Genomic DNA, 21,301 nt, shown 5'->3' on the forward strand with positions numbered 1-21,301 from the left:
CGTTCATCTGCATTGGCTCAAATAGGAAGTGAAAGGCTATAAGGCCCATAATATTGCTTCAGTAAAATATGTTTAAAATTTGGATTTCGTTAGAGTTTGAGTAGGGACGTCATGGGCAAAATGTGTTAACATTGCAAACATGTTAGTTTTACATGATTTGAAACTGCTACGGCAGGGAAGATAATCGGCTATTTTGCGTGACGATCATTTGTGTGTAATCCTGAGTTAATAATAAAGAATAATAAATATAAAGAAGCCTTAAACTCCAAAAATCTTTTGGAAACGGGGTGTTTTAACCACAAAAACAGCTCATTTGAATGAAGCTCCTATTACAGCTGGGCTCCACGGGTGGGTGGAGTCCACTTATTTGTGGGTTTGTCTGCACGTCGACGCTAGAAGTGTTTCAAAATCCACAAATGCGTGAGGGGATTTACAAATGCACAGGAACCGATTCACAAATGCGTGACGGGATTTACAAATTCAAAGGAACCGATTGACAAATGCGTGAGGGGATTTACAAATGCACAGAAAGCGGTTCACAAATAAATGCCAGGCAGAGTTGTGTTTGCGGCATAAAACACATTTATAAATATATTTTTTTATTTGCAAATCTCATTTTATTTATTTGTGAGTTGTATAACTTTTTGTGAAACTCTATACATTTATTTGTGGATCTTAATCTATTTATTTGTCAATTTGATATATTTTTGTGAATCTCTTTATATTTATTTGTGGATCATAATCTATTTATTTGGAATAATGCAACAATTCTCACCCCATAGAAATTAATAGGCTTGGACTTGGTGCTGGTAACCCAATGTAGAGGACAATGGTGACACCAGAATAAAAATATTCATGATTCTGAAGCTGGAAATACAGAATTATTTTAGACGAATATGCTTGCACTCTGTCACTGACTAGATATATTTAAAATAATGTAGGCCACTCTTTACTGGTTATATGAGACATTTGGCATCATCAGGACCCACAAATATTGCATTTTACATTATATATAGTAGTTTAATGTAGTACTGAAACTAAAACTATGTAAACTTGAATTTTTTTCTCGCATAGTAATTTTAATTTTGGTCGAACTATGCACAATACAGATTGCCACTATTCACGATACATATTGTTGCATTTTTGTATTGCGATATATTGTTACACCCCTAATAATTTAAAATAATAATGGCTGTTAAATATTTAAATTAATATAATCATGTCAATTTTTTAAAAATAAAAAAAAATCAGGACCACTACCAAAATAAATAATTATATATAGAAACATGAAAAAATCCAGACATTTTTTAGACATTGACTTCAATAATGGCAAATGACATTTTCCCCAAATCGTGCAGCCCTATTCATAAGTGATTCATTGAGTGTAGGCTGTGACTAAAGAGTACATTCATCAGGCTGAATGATTAAGATGCCTACATGCGTAACAAGGTGAGATTAGTCAAAAGATTGTTTTGTCTACATCTGATAATCATATCACACAATATTCTACTCCCATCAAAATGAGTTGTGCAGAAATGTGCAAACCAAATTTCCATGAAATGTTCTTGGTTAGTTAAACAAGCTTGGAAAACATTGAAAATGTTATGGAATTGTATGTAATGTTATGTTTTGTGATTGTTTACCAGGCAGTACTTTGATCACTGTTGGAGAGTTTCAGAAGAGGTTAGGTGGAGCAGAGCGGGAATTCTTACATACATCAGCCATCAACTTCCTCACACCTCTGAGGAACTTTCTAGAGGGTGACTGGAAAACGATTTCTGTAAGTGAAATTCAGAATCTTGGCATTAGATGGTTCACTTCCATCTAGTATGTTGGCTAACATACATTGGCTGATAAAATCTGTTAGTTAAAATCAGATTTTTCTTTTGGACGCTTATCTCTGTAAAATAGTTAATGGTTACTGCTTTTGAATTGAAGAATATCCTGACCACAAAAGTTAAAATTTGACAGTTAAGTTACATTTTAGTACATAACTTCAAATGTAATATTGAATAACACACTACAGTTAAATTTATGATCAAATACTTTACATGTGCTTTAGCTTGTTCAACCCATCAAAATAAGAGTACTTCTTTAAAGCCTGACAAAAGATTATTTGATTTAACGTGTACTTTCGTGTTAACTGTCACCTGGTCACTTGTCTGAACTTAAATGAGTAATTCATGAATGCTTTGGAATACAGACCTAAGGTTGGTCTTTTTTTAAAGACGACACTCAGCAGATTAGTGCAGAAGTGAAAGCACTTAACATGAAAGTGTGAAGTTATAGAAGTTTCAGTTTACTGTTAGTAAATGTGCTGAACTAAACATATCTTATGTTATACTATATATATATATATATATATATATTTTACAAAATAATTGCTAAAAAATTAAAGCTAAATGTTTAACCAAGTTTAGTTCCAAATTTAAAGTTGATACTAAAAAACCTCAATGTTTGTGCTATGCTACATGCGACACTGACAGTTAACAGACTAAATATGTTAAGAAATGGTCAGGAAACTGTACTCCCTTTTAGTACATTTAAGTGCCCTTTTATTTGATTAGTATTGTCTGCATGGACTGTTTTAAAAAAAATTTACTTTTATGATGCAAAGTACAATACAAATACACATTCGATACAGTTAAGCGCACATTCTTTTTCTCAAAGGTCTGTATGTTTTGTTTTCAGAAAGAGAGAAGACTGCTTGAGAACCGGCGCCTTGACCTAGATGTTTGCAAAGCTCGACTCAAGAAAGCAAAGTCAGCAGAGGCCAAGGCTGCAGTAAGGTTTATTTACACTTATTCAATCATCATCACATTCCTCATGTTTATTTTTATAGCCCCTACCACCCACTTATCATGAAGCACTTATGAGCTGTCAATATAGGATTCAAATCTCTCAAGGGACAATTCAGAAAGTATGCCATGAATAATCAAGAATATGCATTCTAGCCCACAGCCCATCATGAGGTTATCAGTGACGACTGTAAGTGCAATGTTAGTGTGATCGAACACTGAAAGTTGGAAGAAGAAAAAACCCAGACACACTATGTGAAATTTTTGGATCAAAATATCCAAAAACCACTAGAAAAATGTTATATATTTTGTTGATTTGTGTACTTACATTGTCCCAAATGTATCTAAGAATGTTTAATTCCAGAGAAATAAGCGGTTTTAACCAGGACACTGACCATGTCCGTGCGTCACCTATCAATGACATCATACCCGTGTTAACCTCGATTTACGGTTTTATTTTGTAGAAACCATGGAAACACCAAAGTCGTTGTAATATATTATGTTTTATTACAGGTGAGCAACTATTTGAATACATTCATCGACAGAAAACTAATCATTGTTATACTGCATTAGTCTTTTTGTTTAAATCTTGTTTAAAGCGAGTACCATATTTACCATGCCTACTTTCCAATAATCACATATATTTGATTGTGTGCTCTGAGTCGGATCTTTTCCTATCCATGTATTCACTAACACGTCTCTCTGTTGTCATTTGCACAGTGTGAGGGAGATGTGAGTTTCCGAGTTTGTGTGTGTTTTCTGTCTTTCATCCTTGGCATCCTGGCTCATGCTAGCAGTTACTATATATATACACAGTAGTCAACATTTGAAGTAGATCAAAAAAGTTCATCAAAGTTGTCCTTAGACAAGAACGGTGATTGCTCAAAATTCTTGTACAACTTTGAATGGTTTTGATCCACTTCAAATGTTGACTACTGTATGTAACCTTTCAAAAGTAAGTCCAACAGAAGGAAAAAAATTATATATATATATATATACAGGGCTTGACATTAACACCCACCATCCTGCCAAATACAGGTGGATTTTACGCAGAGGCGTGTAACGCATTCATTCTCACTAGCCACTTTGACAGGTTGAATTTTATATTCAATTAAATAAATATATGTGCTTTTACTCCATCTCTGCAAATGCTGTGAGTTTAGGTTCCTTATAATGTTTGTCTTGGAACTCAACGTGCATCATTACACCCGATTCATACTGGTTGTGGCATTTATATTGTAAAGAAGTAGATAAATATTAAAAATTAAGTAGACAATTGATTAAAACAAGGATTTGATTACGTTGTAAAGTGTAACAACAACAATCAGCAGGCCATTGGCACCCTCTGCAGCCATTTATTGTAAAAAGTAATGTACATAAGTTGATTATATTTATATTATGCACATTAATTATTTTAACAGTTGTTAAATAAAACCAAATGATTACTTGCTTTTGATACTTTATTTGAACCAATTATTCTCGCATTATTAAATCCATTATTATGCATTTGAAGTCATTCGAAAGGCTAATATTCACTTAGGTCTATTTTTATTACCTAAATTAATAAATAAACCGATGTGTATCGCCACACCTCTAATAAAACGTAATTTCCCAACAACAAAATTGTGGCCTGTGAAAATGCTGAGCGGCGGGTAACTTTTTGGACAACCACTAGCTACAGTGGCTGGTGAGCAAAAAACGTTAATGTCAAGCCCTGTATACACACAAACTCACTCACACACGCTCGCGCGCCGGACACACATCCAAGGTTTTTATTTAATACCGTGGCTAGACTAACAAATAAACAGACGTCGTCTGAACAAAATACCTCGTTACAGTTTAGTAGTAATGATTTCATGAACTTCTTCACCGAGAAAATTGAAAGCATCAGAATCAAAATCGTAAACGTTCGATCTCTGCTCGCGCCTTATAATTCAGCCGCAATTATCACCCCGCAAGAACAATTACAATGCTTTACAACCATAGAACAAAAAGAGTTAAATAAACTTATCACCTCATCTAAAACAACAACATGTTTATTAGATCCTATACCAACTGAACTACTGAAAGAAGTGTTACCTATAGTGGAAGAGCCTCTTCTCAATATTATTAACTCATCTTTATCTTTAGGTCATGTTCCAAGAACGTTCAAGCTGGCAGTTATAAAACCTCTTATTAAGAAACTACAATTAGATCCAAATAACCTAGCAAATTACAGACCCATTTCGAATCTTCCATTTATGTCAAAAATATTAGAAAAAGTTGTGTCTGCTCAACTCGGCTCTTTCTTGCAAGAAAACGACATCTATGAAAAGTTTCAGTCTGGATTCAGGCCACATCATAGCACTGAAACTGCGCTTGTTAGAATCACAAATGATTTACTTTTAGCTTCGGACCAAGGCTGTATCTCAGTACTAGTTTTACTTGATCTTAGTGCTGCGTTCGATACTATAGATCACACAATACTCTTAGATCGACTACAAAATTACACTGGTGTTCAAGGACAAGCATTAAGCTGGTTCAGGTCATACTTATCTGACCGCTACCATTTCGTCTACTTAAATGGAGAAAAATCGATTATAACTTCGGCAAACTATGGAGTGCCGCAGGGATCTGTGTTAGGCCCTTTATTATTCTCAATATATATGCTGCCACTTGGTAATATTCTAAGGAAACATGGAATTAGTTTCCATTGTTATGCTGATGACACTCAAATATATATTTCATCACGGCCAGATGAATACGCTAAATTATCCAAATTGACAGATTGTGTTAATGATATAAAAGATTGGATGACGCGTAATTTTCTTTTATAAAATCCAGACAAGACAGAGGTAATACTTATCGGTTCTAAAAACCGTCCACAAAACCCTTCACAGCACGACTTTAACATAGTAGGATGCCCTGTTACTTTATCCGCTACAGTAAAAGACCTGGGTGTTATACTAGACCGCAACCTGTCTTTTGAAAAGCATATTTCATTTGTTACAAAAAAAGCCTTTTTCCACCTTAGAAACATTGCTAAGCTACGTAATATGCTATCAGTCTCTGATGCAGAAAAGTTAGTTCATGCATTCATGACCTCGAGACTAGATTACTGTAATGCTTTATTAGCTGGTTGTCCTGCATCTTCAATAAACAAGCTACAGTTAGTCCAAAATGCAGCCGCTAGAGTTCTTACTAGATCAAGAAAATATGATCATATAAAGTTACCTATAAAGTTCCGTATTAAATACAAGATATTGCTTTTGACTTACAAAGCTCTAAATGGTTTAGCTCCAGTCTATTTAACGGATCTTCTATCGCCTTACAATCCATCGCGCTCTTTAAGATCACTAGATTCGAGGCTTCTGGTCATTCCTAGGATATCCAGATCCACCAAAGGAGGCAGAGCATTTTCACATTTAGCTCCAAAGCTCTGTAATAGCCTTCCTGATATTGTTCGTAGCTCAGACTCTCTCTCCCAGTTTAAAACTAGACTGAAGACGCATCTATTTAGCCAGGCATTCATATAAATTTTTATCTTACAGTTACTGTAAATTCGGCCTCTAGTTCATAAACGCCAGAGGAGAACTGGCCCCCGACTGAGCCTGGGTTCTCCCAAGGTTTTTTTTTCTCCATTGGGTCATTTGATGGGGTGTTAGGACACCATTAGGTCACTGGATGGAGTTTTTCGGTTCCTTGCCACTGTTGCCTTTGGCTTGCTCAGTTGGGGATATTCAAATTAATTAACCAATCATACCATTGATTAGCTCTACCAAACTTGGATGTCTTTTTTTTCCAGTAATAAACAAACATTGTTAAGTTGTTTTGATTGATACTGTGAAGCAGCTTTGATACAATCTGTATTGTGAAAAGCGCTATATAAATATATTTGACTTGACTTGACTTGACACACACACACACACACACACACACACACACACACACACACACACACACACACACACACACACACACACACACACACACACACACACACACACACACACACACACACACACAGAACACACACACAACATACACACAGTTGTGGTCAGAATTATTGACGCCCCTGGTAAATATGATAAAAAATGGCTGTATAAATAAATCTGCACTGCATATGTGCAAATGTCCATGGTATAAGCGGGATATTATACGGCTAGCTGTGCATTAAGTTATTTTAATGCACTTCGCGTCTGGCAGTTCTCCGCTTCGTGTTGGACGGTTCTTTGCCTCCACATCGTGCTTTAAAATCGTTTAATGCACAGCTAGCCGTGGATTATCCCTTGCTTATGCACGGCGAGGAGGAAAGTTTGAGTTGCTGAAGACTCTAAAGATTAGTTGAGTCTTGGGGGTCAGAAACCATAAAAAATCAAACAACCCCTGTTATCACCACATGTTGTTTGGGAAGTCGTCCTCGCCCATCCAAAACCAAACTCCAGCATATACAATTCACTTAAAAATGGACTTTGTTCTATATTTAGATTAGACAAAAAAAATAGCTTTTTGCCAGCAAACACACCAGAAAGGTTTGGTGCAAACAGGGATAAAAAAGTACCCCATGCCCACAGTTAAATATACCGCTGAATCTTTAATGTTGTGGGCCTATTTTTTAGTTGGAGGTCCTAGACATCTTGTTCAGATACATGGCATCATGGATTCTAGTAAATTCCAACAGATAAAAAATCAAAACCTGACGGCCTCTGCTAGAAATCTTATAATGAGCCATGGTTGGATCTTCCATCATGACAACGGTCCAAAACAAACATCAAAATCAACACAAACATGTGACACTGAGCACAAAATGAAGCTTCTGTCAAGACCATCCCAGTCCTGTGACCTGAACCCTATAGAAAATGAGTGGAGCGAACTGAAGAGAAGAAGCGCAAACATGGATACAGCCATCCTTGATCACATTTACCAGAGGTGCCAATAATTCTGACCACAAATGTATTTATATAATGTGTGTGTGTGTGTGTGTGTGTGTGTGTGTGTGTGTGTGTGTGTGTGTGTGTGTGTGTGTGTGTGTGTGTGTGTGTGTGTGTGTGTGTGTGTGTGTGTGTGTGTGTGTGTGTGTGTGTGTGTGTGTGTGTGTGTGTGTGTGTGTGTGTGTGTGTGTGTGCTTTTTTGAATCTAAATTTCAGGAGGTACTAAGGCACAGGATTGGGAAAGGTTGGGAACCCCTGTTATATGGAATGGTGTAGTTTAAACTTGTTAAAATATCAAACACTATTAGTCAGATGTATTGGTGTTTATTCTTTTTATTGATTTGAAGTGCTGAGCATATGCTGTAAATTACTTTTCATAAATGTATCATTCAACAAAGTATGTATCATTGTATCATTCAACAAGTAATTGTGCTCAGCATATTAGGAAACTAATAGATGATGATTCATGCCACAGTCAGAAACAATCTTATCTATTTTGAACTATTTCAATACCATATAATATTTATATTAATTACCATATAATAAGGGCTTGTCAAGGCACATGGAGACCAGAGCATTGTGCTCTTCATGATACACAGCAGTGCAAAGGTTACAAAGGAAAAACTGCTTTTGTAGTCTACATCACAATTATTGTTTACAATTCATAACTTATGCAAAAGACAAAGACAAATTACAATTATTACTATTTATTGGAAGTAATGTGTTGGATACTTAAACACTGAAGCACTGAAACAAGATTATGAGTAAAAACCACTGAAAACAGATTGAGTCACAATAACAAAATACAAACAAATCGTTACGCTTTATATTTTATTTTATCAGGGTGAAGTGATAAAAAAAAATCTGCCCTCCTAAATTCCGTGTTTTTGTGTGTGGCAGAGGTTAAAGGCTAGCTTGTCGTGTGTGTGTGTTTTTCTTTTTTTACTTTCATTTGAAGATAGTGCTGTTTGCTGGGTTAGTTCATGTGGACGCATGATTCTCTGTAAAACTCTGTTTTTCCCCCTCCACCTGTAGGCTGCGCCTGACTTTCAGGAGACTAGGCCACGCAATTATGTTCTGTCCGCCAGTGCATCTGCGGTAAGAAGGCTGTAGACCCTTAGCATTAGAAATGCCCCCCCCCCACACACACACACACACAGTCTCTCTGTTTCTTTCTCGCATTTTCTACATGACCCTTATTTGTATATATTTCCCCACTGATAATTTGCAGGATGTCCTCCAACAGTCTGTTCTTTAATGTGGGTGGTATAACACTGTACTGTTGTTTTGGATGAAAAGCATTACTAGAGCAATGAATGAATGAATAAATAAGTCTCCCTGATTACACCTAACAGCTTTGAGCTTTCCATCGTCCCATCATGTCTTACTTTTTCATTCCACACAGTGGGATAGTGAAGTCGGTGATTCATATGACAGAGAAAAGGTTGTATGAACTTGAATCTGAAGTGAAGCCTTAAGTTAAACCCCTCTTAGAGTAGTGTACTTCGAGACATGCAGTAGTTATTGTGTGTGTCTCGTCAGCAGCTCAGTGATGGTAGCATCTCCTTTCAAAACTTGTCAAAGATGTTAACCCATTGTTTAAAAACTAGTCCTTTCTTTTTTCTCTGTCAGTGTTGTGCGTTTACCCCAGTAACATTGTCTTATTTACGTCTCACGTCTTCCAGTGTTGTGTGCCTGTGTGTCTTTCCCTGTGTGACTGATTAATGTTTTGGCAACAGGAGATGCAATACACGTGTAATCAGTTGATTAGTCCTAGTAATACATAATAGTGGGTTGTAGTTTGTGTGTGTCATTTTATATATATTATATATATCACAGCTCAAAAGTTTGGACACAGCTACTCACTCTTTACAAATATTATTAAATGTGGGAAGCCATTAACCTCTTAACTGTCAATGTTGCCTGTCCTCCCCCCCCCCCCCCCCCTTAATGGATGTAATTCATGAATGCTTAGACTTAAAGTTTGACCCTGTAAATACATACATAGGTTGGCTTTTTAAGAGAAAAGATTTAAGAAAAATTTAAGATTTAAAAAAATTATTTTATTTTAAGAAAAATTTATATTCAAATTATAATTTATGCAGTGAATACTGTACAGAAATTATTCAAGAAATTATTCAATTTCTGTATATTTTCCAATTAGACCTACCTGATCACTGTTTGAAAAGGTAATGGTCAAAATACGAAAACAAAAACTTTTTTTTGTGTGCATTTTAGCAGGGCAGGTAAAAATCAGAACCGACCCTGGGCCGGTAGAAAAAAGCCTTAGCGTTGAGCCTTGAATTATTAAAGGCACAGCTAAATGTGTCATTTAGTACAATGGGTTTATGTGAAGATTGTTTTTAGTTCACTTAAAAGACGATTTTATAACTTTTAATTAAACTGTAATGTTGAATGGCTGTAATTAATGGACAAAATTGAGGGAAAAATCTATTTAATTGAGACAATTAGAACATATTACAATATAAAAATGTTTATTTTTAATTGATTGACTGTAGCACTTATGTATACACACACAAATATATTTTGGGTTTTGTTTCAATAAGTATTTAAGAAGCAAATTCAGGTTCAAGCATGTCCAAACTTTTGACTCGTCCTGTAATAAAGTTTGCATTTGTTGCTTTGAAATCATACTGATGTCATGTTATTGCATAAGTCAAAACATGAAAAACCCCGGCGATGAACATTTGCAGTGGAATGTGGGGGGAAAATACCTTGTTTTTTTCATTCATTTTTATTTAAAAAAAAATGTCTGATTACATTAGACTGTCTCTTTTTCTGATGTAGAATTTTAGTCAGTATTTTTCACAGTGGCTCTATGTAAAGGTATGTTGTCATCACTGTTCTTCTCTTGTTGTTATGCTGCATGTTCCAGCTCTGGAGTGAGGAAGTTGATAAAGTGAGTATTGCACATCTGAACATTTGTCTGTTTTTAGACATGTCTTTGTTCGCTTTTGTTCTCATGGAGCAATAAATCACTGCATATTAAATTATGTAGTAAATGTTTGTATATGTGTATGATCATATTCTTCTGCATATAGTTCCATCTGTACACAAATCTATACATCTGTCGGTCTTTAAGAAGAAAATTCGATTTTCTTATAAACAATAATGATTTAAGACTTTGCTATATATATAAGATATATAGAAAAATAAAGCAGTAGCAATAATAATGTGCTCTGTTAAAAAATGATAAGAAGAGTTAAAAAAAGGTCAAGGCAACATGATCATGATTTATGATTATGAGTGGATACATTTGTATTTGTTATGCTGCCTTTTGCCAAAAGAGACATTTTTCTTACAGCAGATGCAGAATGCAGCCATCCCATCAGCCCCCCCCCCCCCCCCCCCATCCCATTATTTCTATGTTACATGAAACATAGAAATTACATTATTCGCCTGACCATCATATATAATCAAAGCTCACTTTCTATAAACAATTCAATTTTCTACTAATTGCATGTTTTATGTTCTTCCTAATTGCATTACAATCACCAACAATTCATGAATGGTGTTAAGTGAGGGAGTGGCAAGCGGTTAGAGCTCATGACGAGCAGATGTTGAGCCATGCGTGACATGAGAGAGATGTGGGTTGTAGTTAAGAAGTGTGCCATGTGTTGTGTGCTCATTACGTTTCCCCTCTGTCTCCCTATGATTTCCTGTCCTCTCTCGACTGTCTCTTTCAAAAAGTGGCAACAAGCTAAAAAATTATATTTTTAAAGATTCACGAAAAGATGAAATGATATCAAATCAAAAGTGATTGTGTTGCTGAGTACTTTTTTTTTTTTTTTACTATAAAACAAGAAAGAAAGAAAAACAAGGTTAGTTGTCTGGACAGGAAGAACTTGTTTATTGGCTAAAAGAAACAATTAAAAAACAAATCCTAGTTGGCTAGACAGAGTAATTGACGTAAGTGGATAATGTGTCCTGTGATTTTTCCTTTTTATGTTTGTTTGTGGCTCCACCAGGCAGAGCATGAGTTGCGTGTGGCTCAGACTGAGTTTGACAGACAGGCAGAGGTGACACGCCTCCTGCTGGAGGGCATCAGCAGCACACATGTGAGTATCTGCGCTTTTCACACTCACACTACTGTTCATTTTAAACATTGCGCAAACAGAATAAATTGCAATGGCTTAGTTAGTTAGGCAATTTAGAGAGCAGAACAATCCACCATACAGTCACACTTCATCCATACAACACAAAACATAACATTTCCAAATGGCATACATCAGGCATTTCACAATTCTAATATTAGACTACAGTACACCTAAGATATAGGGATAATGTACATCCAGCCGGTTGTTCTCTCAAAATAATCCCCAGACAGGCTGATGAGAACCCCGACATTTAAGAGATACGGTATACAGTCATGTCACTTTTTTCACAGCATTTTGCCACATAAATACTAATGAAGATAAGCGATATTAATTTCAGATTAAAGTGTTTTAAAATCGTACTTGTTTGTATTTTGTAATCCAACAATGTACAAAACAATAGTCACAAAAGGGAATAACATACCGCTGGATGGCGCGATTGACCAATCAAAATCAAGTATTCCACAGAGCCGTGTAATAATACACAATACCTAAAACAATGCACATCTACCCTCACCCACACATCAATAATTACCTATTGTTCAATAATTTAATTGATGTTAGAATTAGAGAGAATATATACCTTTTCAACAGGATGGTACCCTATATCTCCTACCCGAGGGCATCAGCTAATATTCCTTATAAAGAATATGGCTTGGATCACCAATCATTTTTAAGGCTCTGCTTATTTACAGACCTCTCAAAAATCTCCTGAAGTTGTGACCTCATTTTAATGGCCAAGTTGCCAAACCTTTACAATAGTTTACAATACCATTTTAAAAGTTTGATTAATCATTTAATTGATACTTTTATTCAGCAAGGATGCATTAAATTGATCAAAAGTTACAGTGAAGACAAAATGTTACTTGAGCACCAAATCAGAATTTTAGAATGATTTAATAGAATTAATTTTAATTACATTTTAAAATATATTCAAATAGTAAATTTGGTTATTTTAAATTGTAATAATATTACGTTTTTAAACTGTTATTTTTGATAAAATAATTGCAGCCTTGGTGAGCGTAAGAGACAAACACATTTAAAAAATCTTACCCCAAACTATTAATATGTCTTCCACATAAGGACATAAAGAAAGAGACCATTTCAAATAGATTTTCTATTGCAGGTGAACCACTTGCGTTGTCTGCATGAATTTGTGGAGGCACAGGCTGCTTATTACATACAGTGTCACAAGCACATGCAGGACCTTCAGAAAGAGCTGAGCAGGTGAGAACTTCAGTTAATCACTGCAAACAACAAACAAACAGTTTGGTAGTTTACTTCAGTGCACATTAGTCTATTCTTGATATGGATAGATGTGACAAAACCAAGTATTAGTAACACGGGGTTCATCCCACACATTCCCTTTTTAGCAGCTGGTTCACTCAGAAAATCACAAGACTTCTTGAAATAAACGGGTTTTTTTCTGCTTTTTCTTTTCTCTATTCTCAGTGCAAACGGAGATACGTGAGTAATTTTTTTTCATCACGCTGAAAAAGGAAGAGAGTTTACAGAATAAATTTAAAGGGATGGTTCATTCAAATTTTTTTATTCCTTTACACTTACTCATTTACTCACCCTCATGTCATTCCAAACCCATAAGACTGTTGTTAATCTTTTTTTAAATCTGTATTTACAATATGTGATGCACTCTATTTATGTGTGTTTATATGTGAATAAGAGCCTAAATGAAATCTGTCTAATTTTGAATCTTTGCTTCCAGGTTTCCTAATGCCTTTGCTGTGAATGCCTCCACTTCAGGGGTGTCGACAGGCCCTTCTCCCCTTTCCACTGCAACTCTACCTGGGGCTTCTTCACCTAGTCGTCCCCCAAACCCCTCCAATGCCCTTGAGTCCAGCACCCTGAAGATTGAGGAGGTGAAGCCTCCCGCCACTGGCACTCGCAAGGCCAAAGTGCTGTATGACTATGATGCTGCAGATACAAGTGAACTTTCCCTTCTCTCTGATGAGGTAGGGTATGATCGAAATCTGTTTTCCCTCCTTAACAGTCAATAACATTATATGTGACCCTGGATCACAAAACCAGTCACAAGTAGCACGGGTATATGTGTGGCAATAGCCAACAATACATTGTATGGGTCATTGTACGAATTTTCTTTTATGCCAAAAATCATTAGGATATTAGGTAAAGATCATGTTCCATGAAGATCTTTGGTAAATTTCCTACCATAAATATATAAAACATTTATTTTTATAAGTGAATGCAGCATAATCGCGACCATAAGTGGATAACTTTAAAGGTGATTTTCTCAATGTTTCGATTTTTTTGCACCCTCAGATTCCAGATTTTCAAATAGTTGTATGTCAGCCAAATATTCTCCTATCCTAACAAACCATACATCAATGGAAAGTAATTGAAAGCAAAAAAAAAGCCTCACGTGACTGGTTTTTTGGTCCAGGGTCACATATAAGTATGAGTGATTTTTAGTAAGTTTAGTATGTAATGTAGTGAGAATTTGTTTTAATGGAATCTGTTTAGCCATTTAATTTTGAATAAATTGAAATATTAAAAAATAATTATACATGATATAAGTAATTATATAGATGTTATTTTTGTAGCTATTTAATTTTAAATAGAAATATTAATAGATAATTATACATAATATAAATAATTATATAAATTGTATTATAATTATTAATAATTTAATTATTATAAAATAAATAATACAAATGTAGCTTTCTAAATTATTGAAATTTAGCTCTCTACATTGTTGCTTTCTGATTTTTTTCTTTTTTTTTCTTGCCTACTATGGTCAATTTAAAAGTGAGTTTGTTTATAGTCCCTGTGACATTACCTTGTGTTTAAAGAATTGGGCTGGTAAAAAATAATTTCAAACTCATTGTTTAACGAAAAATGCTACGGTAAACACCTGTTAATTGGTTAACAGTAAGTTCCCTTTTGATACGGTTCACTCAAAGCCTGATTGCACTTGCACAGACAAATGGCGTTTCAGCTCGCAAAACAGGTGGCACCCCCTTCCTACATAAGATGGCGCTGAATGCCATATCGTCAGAATCTTTCTCCTTCAGCACAAAGATCATTTCCTCGCTGACTCAGAAGAAGCCTTCCTGCTTGCTGTGGAAGCTCCCTAGTCTCGCGTAGCCAGACCTTCTGATGGCAGAAGGTCTGGACTCTATCGCAGCTTTCATTGGTCAAGGGACTGCCCAAAAGGACGTTTGACTGACATGTAACGTAGCCAATCACAGTTTGTTTTGTTCTGTGACGTATTTAGGGGCTTGAAAATGTCCCTGCAATAACAGACCGGTGTGCATCTATAAATTATTAATTCAAGAAAGTTGTTCCAGTTTACTGCAACAATGGAGTGAATTTCACATACTTTTAAAAATCCAGCGTTTAGTTGATCCTGGTAAGCGCTCATTGTCACAGTTGTAAACATGACGGCGTCCTTCTTCCATGAAGGAGTTTGTCGTCACGGCATTTGTTTCCAGGCGAACCGTTAAAGAACGCAACACAGGTCTCCCGGACATCCTGATGACGACTTCGAAACTCGGGAAATGTTTCCAGATAAGTGTGCCATATGCATCAGACATTCAGCCAACGGTCCGTGGGCGTGACTTCTGAGGCTGAAACTAGAAGAGTCCCAGCAGCAGATTATCAGTGCTGACTGCAATCGCAGCTGAGAATGGCACTTCTCCTCTGCAGCTATTAGGCGAGACTGATTCAGGAGCTTGAGAGGAGTTAACAGCAGAGCATCACTGAATGCATCACTCTCCCCATTCACTGATGCTCTTCTCCTGCAAAAACCAGTGCCCCCGGTTTGGTCTGTTTTTCAGGGTTCCAAGAAGGAATTTGCCAGTGACATTATTTCATATGGATGGCTTCTCCGAATACTTCACTGTGTCCCAGAAGTTGTCGCAAGCTACAGGTATGTTAGCCTAGAAATCTAGACACACTCTAGCGGCAGCAAAAATTATTTTGCAGCAAAGTGTGGTCTAGCAACGTTGGCATTCGAGCTGGAAAAACCAAACTCTGGTCAGGCCAATCACATTGTGTATAGAGTTGGTGGGCGGGCTTAACATAATGACGGCAGAGTTGTGACGGTTCTGCGTGATTTCCATAGGTGATCTGCTACTTGAAAACAAAGAAGATGCTGCTGGCGAACGGCGGTCTTTCGAATCGGCTTTGGCCGCGACTCTGGATGACTTGGAGTTAAGAGAAGGTCACTTAAGTCAATCTTAAAAAAAGGAAGATGTGTTCGGAGTTTTGACGATCGGATACGGCAAAAGTTTAATATAGGCCTATCAACTAGCTCCGCTGGTGGAAAAACGCATGGGACTCACTCAGCCAGAGCTGTCCGTTGCTCTGGTTGGTTGTAGCGCTGTCCTGGTTGTAGACAACTGTTTATCCCGCCCCTCGGATTGAGGAATGCCAATTGTGAGTTCCCAGACCTAACATCTTGATAGGTCTGGCTTGCCAGGCTACAGGTATGTGCTGCTACTTGCCAAAGCGGTCCAGCTCGCCTGCTCAGCCTCAACCCAAAGCAGAGCACTGTGTTTGTTGCCAGTGCTGGGTTTCCCCGCTAAATGTTTGCGCACAAGAGCAGTTATTCGCTGTTATAGCAAACCAAAAAATAAAAACAAACACCCTCACAAAAGAACACTTCTCTTCACTCGCTCTTGCAACAGCACGAGCGTAGATCCCCCGCTCCAGTGCAGCGACCTGCAGCCCATGCCGCTCAAGTCTCTCATCACCCAAAGCCAGGCTTTGGAAGCCGTTCTGGGTGTGTCAGAATGGGTCTTGGAAATGATCAAACAAGGTTACTCACTCCAATTTGCTCGTAGGGTGTGGTCCAAATTTTGATTTAGAGTAACTATGATTGTATTCTTCAGAAATTGTTCCGTCGGCCCTCAGCTTTTCAGGGTTTTACAGCCACTACTTCTTCGTTCCACCGAAGGATGGTGGCCTTAGGCCCATCCTCGATCGGAGGCATCGGTATCGCGTCCTGATAAGATGGCCATTCAGGATGCTAATCCTGAAACAAATCTTTTCGCAAGTTTGCCCAAGGGATTGTTTTTTATCAATGGATCAATGCAGAGAACGAAGATTCCTTATCCTTTGACGTTGTGTCAATCTTGTCCTTCCTTCAAGAGCTGCTGGATGCGGGGCGCACCCCATCCACGCTCACATGACTGTGAGCAAGAGTGAGCAAACACCATCAAATAAGCAAGCAAGCAAACCACCACAAAGTCAGTACTTTTCAACAACAACGGTAGGACAGCCAACAAATACACTCCAAGCTCCTCCTCTTCCGTTCTCCAGAGTGCCTTTATATCCTGAACCACAGCCGATGATTTGTTGTCTCCGACCAATAGCAGCAGCAGCACCTACAAACTTTAAAGGGTAACTAAACACTAAAATAAACTTTTTTTAGTTAATTATCTGTAAGAATGGAGCTTCATAAATGCTGTTCATTGATTCGAGTACATTTTTTGACATTTGGGTATAAAGTGTTTTAATTTTCAAATATATGGTGTAAAAACGTCTGAGTGCTGCCCTCTTCAGGTTAAACGGAAAGCTCCTGCAGTAGGGGTACTCTCTGACGTAGAATACTCTCTGACGTCACTCGGTCACGCCCTTGGTGCAAGCTCACCACGCCCTTGGCAGCCCCTGGTATAAAGGTATCTGGTTCCGTCAAAACTACTGTAGCGAGTCAGGAGTTGGAATTACAAGTATTGAAAACGATCAGGATAGATACTGTATATATTAGCATCTAGTTAGCATAGCATTTATATAGTTATTTAGATTATTTAGTGTAGCCTAGGTAGTTAATCTCGCCTATCGCTCCAGTGTGCAACCTGCATTTTACGTGGGATTGCTTCTCCAACGCAATGGAGGTGGAAATGGTCTTCTCCACACAGCTCGCGCTGCCAAACGCTGCTCTTCATACCTGCATGAACTCCACCACTGCAGCGGCGTCATGATGTGAGTGAGCATATATTTTTAATCACAATTTATGTTCCTTCTTATTAGGCTAAAGTTAATCCTCTGGTGTCGACAAACGCGCCGGCACGATTTGCTGATTATTTTTTTCACATAGCAGCAAAATATATTGAACGTAATATTAATAATAATCCTGGAAAAAATTACCTCAAAATGACTGAATATAAGAATAATTGGATGCCGATCGCGATGCGGGAGTCAAGACCGCAGTTTGAGCTGGTGTCCACAGACAATTCACCCTCCTCCACTTCAGGTGAAGGTTGGGGAGAAAAGTTCTCGACTTCAAATGACCGCTCTGTTGCAAAGCTACTTGCGTCACTCCATTTTAGCTAGTTTGACAGCAGCTGTCACTGCGGGTCTCAGGTGCACGCCCCCCCCCGCTCAGCCCCGCCCTCCCCGCTCAACCCCGCCCTCGGTTCGTCGCCTCTATCTCCGCTGGGCTCTGCCCACTTTTCCAGCATTTTTCAAATATTGCCAGTGGGTGGAGTCAGGCTTTGACCAGGGGTTTAGTTACCCTTTAAATAGCAGAGAGCGGGGAAACGGGAAGAATCCAACAGAAGAGGGGAGAAACACTGCAACCAATAACAAAAGGGGAGGGAACAAAAATGCTAGCACGTAACACCCCATTTCCGTGAATGAGCAGTCTTGATAATAACTCTGCCCGGTCTGGCCATTTCCAGCAATCAGAGCAGTTTTTTGTGTGCTTCGGAGGCCACACTAAGGGGCTGCCAGTTATGAAGCAAAGACTATCCCGTTGGATGGTGGATGCGATAGTGCTGGCTTACGCCTCCTTGTGTTTACAATGCCCCATTGGAGTGAGAGCCCTCAACCTCATGGTCTGAGCCTAACTATCTTGGACGAATTCTTGCCTCACCCTGGGTATTTTCCACTCTAGTGTTGGCCCATGAATAGCCATTTAAGGGCCCTTGACCTTGAAGAACTGGGCTCGCAGGACGGCCTTTTAAATCTGCATTTGTAGCACTGCGCAATTAGATTGTTTTCCCCTTAGCGTCATAAACTGACGCAGTGTGAGTGAACTCTATTGAAAGGGAATGTCTTGGTTACTCACGTAACCTTGGTTCCCTGAGATAACGGGAATGAGCATTGCGTAGCTGGCCGTGCTCCTTGCACTTGCGCCTGAGTCGATGCTTGCTGTATTCAGCGCTGATGAAATAACATTCAGCCCTGACTTATGTAGGCAGGTGGCGCCGCCCGTTTTGGTTGGCTGAAATGCCATTTTTCTGTGCGAGTGCATAGCGTCAGCAACTGACACGATGCTTGTTCCCGTTATCTAAGGAAACCTAGGCTCCATGAGTAACTGAGGTTACATGAGTAACTGAGTAACTGTACAGTGATATTTACATTTATTCATTTTACAGACACTTTTATCCAAAGCAACTTAAAGGAATACAGTGAGCGATTCTTCGTGAAGAGATATTGTTCAAATTTTAGACATTGCTTAGAGTAGCATAAGCTAGAATAGGGAGGGATTAAAAGAAAGTGAAAGTATAGTTTTTTGAGGTTAAGTGCTCACAAAGAAACAGTGAACGAAAATCTTCTGGAGAGTGATTTTGTGTCTCTCTGCGATGGTACCACGAGCTGTTGCTCATTTACCGATCGTAGGCTTCTGGTAGGGATGTAGACTCGTAAGAACGAATGGAAGTAGGAGGGTACTGAGCCTGTGGGTAGATCTGTAAGCAAGCGCCAATGCCTAGAAATGACCAAGGCTATATTGATATATTTCTCGTATAGTTTAATTTTACAGTTTTTGGAAGTGAAAAACAACCAGCCATCTCATAATTTACAGTGAAAAAAACAAACATAAATTGACATTCCCTGTGTTTTTTTTAATGGTTCTTTATTATAAAGCTAAAATGCATTTTAGTACTTTAGCTGGTTGATATTTTTTTACGGCGAAGTTCTGGCAACCTCTTTTTTAAAAAGAAATTTATTTTCTTTTTAAATTTCACATTTCTTTTTCGTTTCTTTTTTTACAGTGAAAGGTTGTAATCTTTAACCCTGTCGGAATTATCAATCTCTATTGTTCCCTCATGTAAGGCTGCCAGACAGTTTCATATGATTCAGGCTCATTGATCCATCTGAACCTGACATGTACGACTATGAAACTCAATCCTCAAAAGACGTCAAAGGGGTGTTTGCAAATGTTATTCGGGAGGATTGTGGCCATTGCAACACAGACAGCCCTCAGCAAAGTGTCTTCTTGATTTTTCTTTCTCTGTTTCTTTCTGTTCTTCTGTAGCTGATTACGGTGTACACGGTGCCCGGAATGGACCCGGACTGGCTTATTGGAGAGCGAGGCAACCAGAAAGGCAAAGTGCCTGTCACATACTTGGAGCTCCTAAGCTAGACGCCTCATATTCTCCACAAATGCAAAGTCACACTCAATTATGCATGAACAAATACTCAAGCACTTCTGAACACTAAATTTACTTGGTTTCTTACTATTTAATTTTTCTTTATTTTTCTTTATTTTCTCTATTTAGTTTTTTGTAATACCTAGATTTACATCTAGGTTTGTCTTGTTCTGATATTACTGTGCAGAAATATGTATTATTTTTTAGGCCATAGTTCTGTGTATGTTGTTTTATTTGAACACAATCCTAAATAAGGCAGTTCTTAAAATAACTGATTTTATTTGTGACTGCTAGATTTCTATGAAGTCTTTCTTCCCCTCAAAGTGAAGAAAACAAACCGAAAAGCTTTGTGTTTGAGCTGGATTGAAGTTTGTGTGTGTGATCATGTTCTGAAGACACTAAGACTCTAAACATCTAGACTTTGCTTCTTTGCATGTCGTCTCATTCATCAAGCTTATATAGTGGTCTTGATTTGATGTCAGCGTGTTTGATTCCGAAAGAGGCATTTTTGTGTTTAGTCAATGATTGACAAGATTGTAAAGATATTAGATGTGTTATGATGTACAATATGTGGTTTACTGTCTGTGATCTATTCATATTCGAAAGATCTAATTTATTTACCCTCATTAGTACTTATTCACATTCACAGCTGATCAGTCAGCACCTTCCCACCTTTGTCTTGGTGTTCTGTGCTTGTTCTGTGCTTGTTCCAAAAAGGAATGCATATTGAATGGATACAATTTGAATATCTAATAAAGAGAGTTTTACTGGGTCTTGATCTAGATGTTGTCATCTAATGGGGGTGGTCGTGTCCAATACTTAGTGGTCAGATGCTATTTAAAAATGTCTTGTTTTTAATTCTCACTCGGTTAGTGTTTGCCAATAATACAGATTTTGCCTTTATCATGCTTGTAAATTTGCATCACTACTGCACTGACAAGTTGGTGTGGCTGCTGGGAAAGATTGTTTTTCCAAAACAAATTCGACTCACCTCAGTCAAGATGAGTCTTGTGTAGACAAGATTCCAAAATTCCTTCATTTAGATGGAATTTTGGAATCATCTCTACAAAACTCACAACATGATTTTAGCATACACTCAGGGGCGCAGTAAAGGGGGGGTA

General features: G+C 37.7%; 1 protein-coding gene across 14 annotated transcripts in view; it reads left to right on the plus strand.

The window, feature by feature from the left end:
- sh3glb2b (SH3-domain GRB2-like endophilin B2b) overlaps positions 1 to 20,952 on the plus strand; it is a 29,699-nt gene extending 8,747 nt beyond the window's left edge. For 2 of the 14 annotated variants that reach the window (XM_077240700.1, XM_077240688.1), the window contains exons 4-13: positions 1,647 to 1,780; positions 2,692 to 2,784; positions 8,744 to 8,806; positions 9,114 to 9,152; positions 10,605 to 10,628; positions 11,698 to 11,787; positions 12,950 to 13,050; positions 13,276 to 13,290; positions 13,547 to 13,793; positions 20,066 to 20,952. In XM_077240700.1, coding sequence (XP_077096815.1) covers positions 1,647 to 1,780; positions 2,692 to 2,784; positions 8,744 to 8,806; positions 9,114 to 9,152; positions 10,605 to 10,628; positions 11,698 to 11,787; positions 12,950 to 13,050; positions 13,276 to 13,290; positions 13,547 to 13,793; positions 20,066 to 20,173 — 914 coding nt within the window. In that variant the 3' untranslated portion in view covers positions 20,174 to 20,952. The remainder of the gene's footprint in view (positions 1 to 1,646; positions 1,781 to 2,691; positions 2,785 to 8,743; positions 8,807 to 9,113; positions 9,153 to 10,604; positions 10,629 to 11,697; positions 11,788 to 12,949; positions 13,051 to 13,275; positions 13,291 to 13,546; positions 13,794 to 20,065) is intronic. The other 12 variants (XM_077240690.1, XM_077240691.1, XM_077240692.1 and 9 more) reach the window with 7 other exon arrangements.
- Positions 20,953 to 21,301: the final 349 nt, after the last annotated feature.

Source organism: Siphateles boraxobius, unplaced genomic scaffold, assembly GCF_051911475.1.
Source record: "Siphateles boraxobius isolate OS27281-9 unplaced genomic scaffold, OSU_SipBor_1 24, whole genome shotgun sequence".
Taxonomy (NCBI): Eukaryota; Metazoa; Chordata; class Actinopteri; order Cypriniformes; family Leuciscidae; genus Siphateles; species Siphateles boraxobius.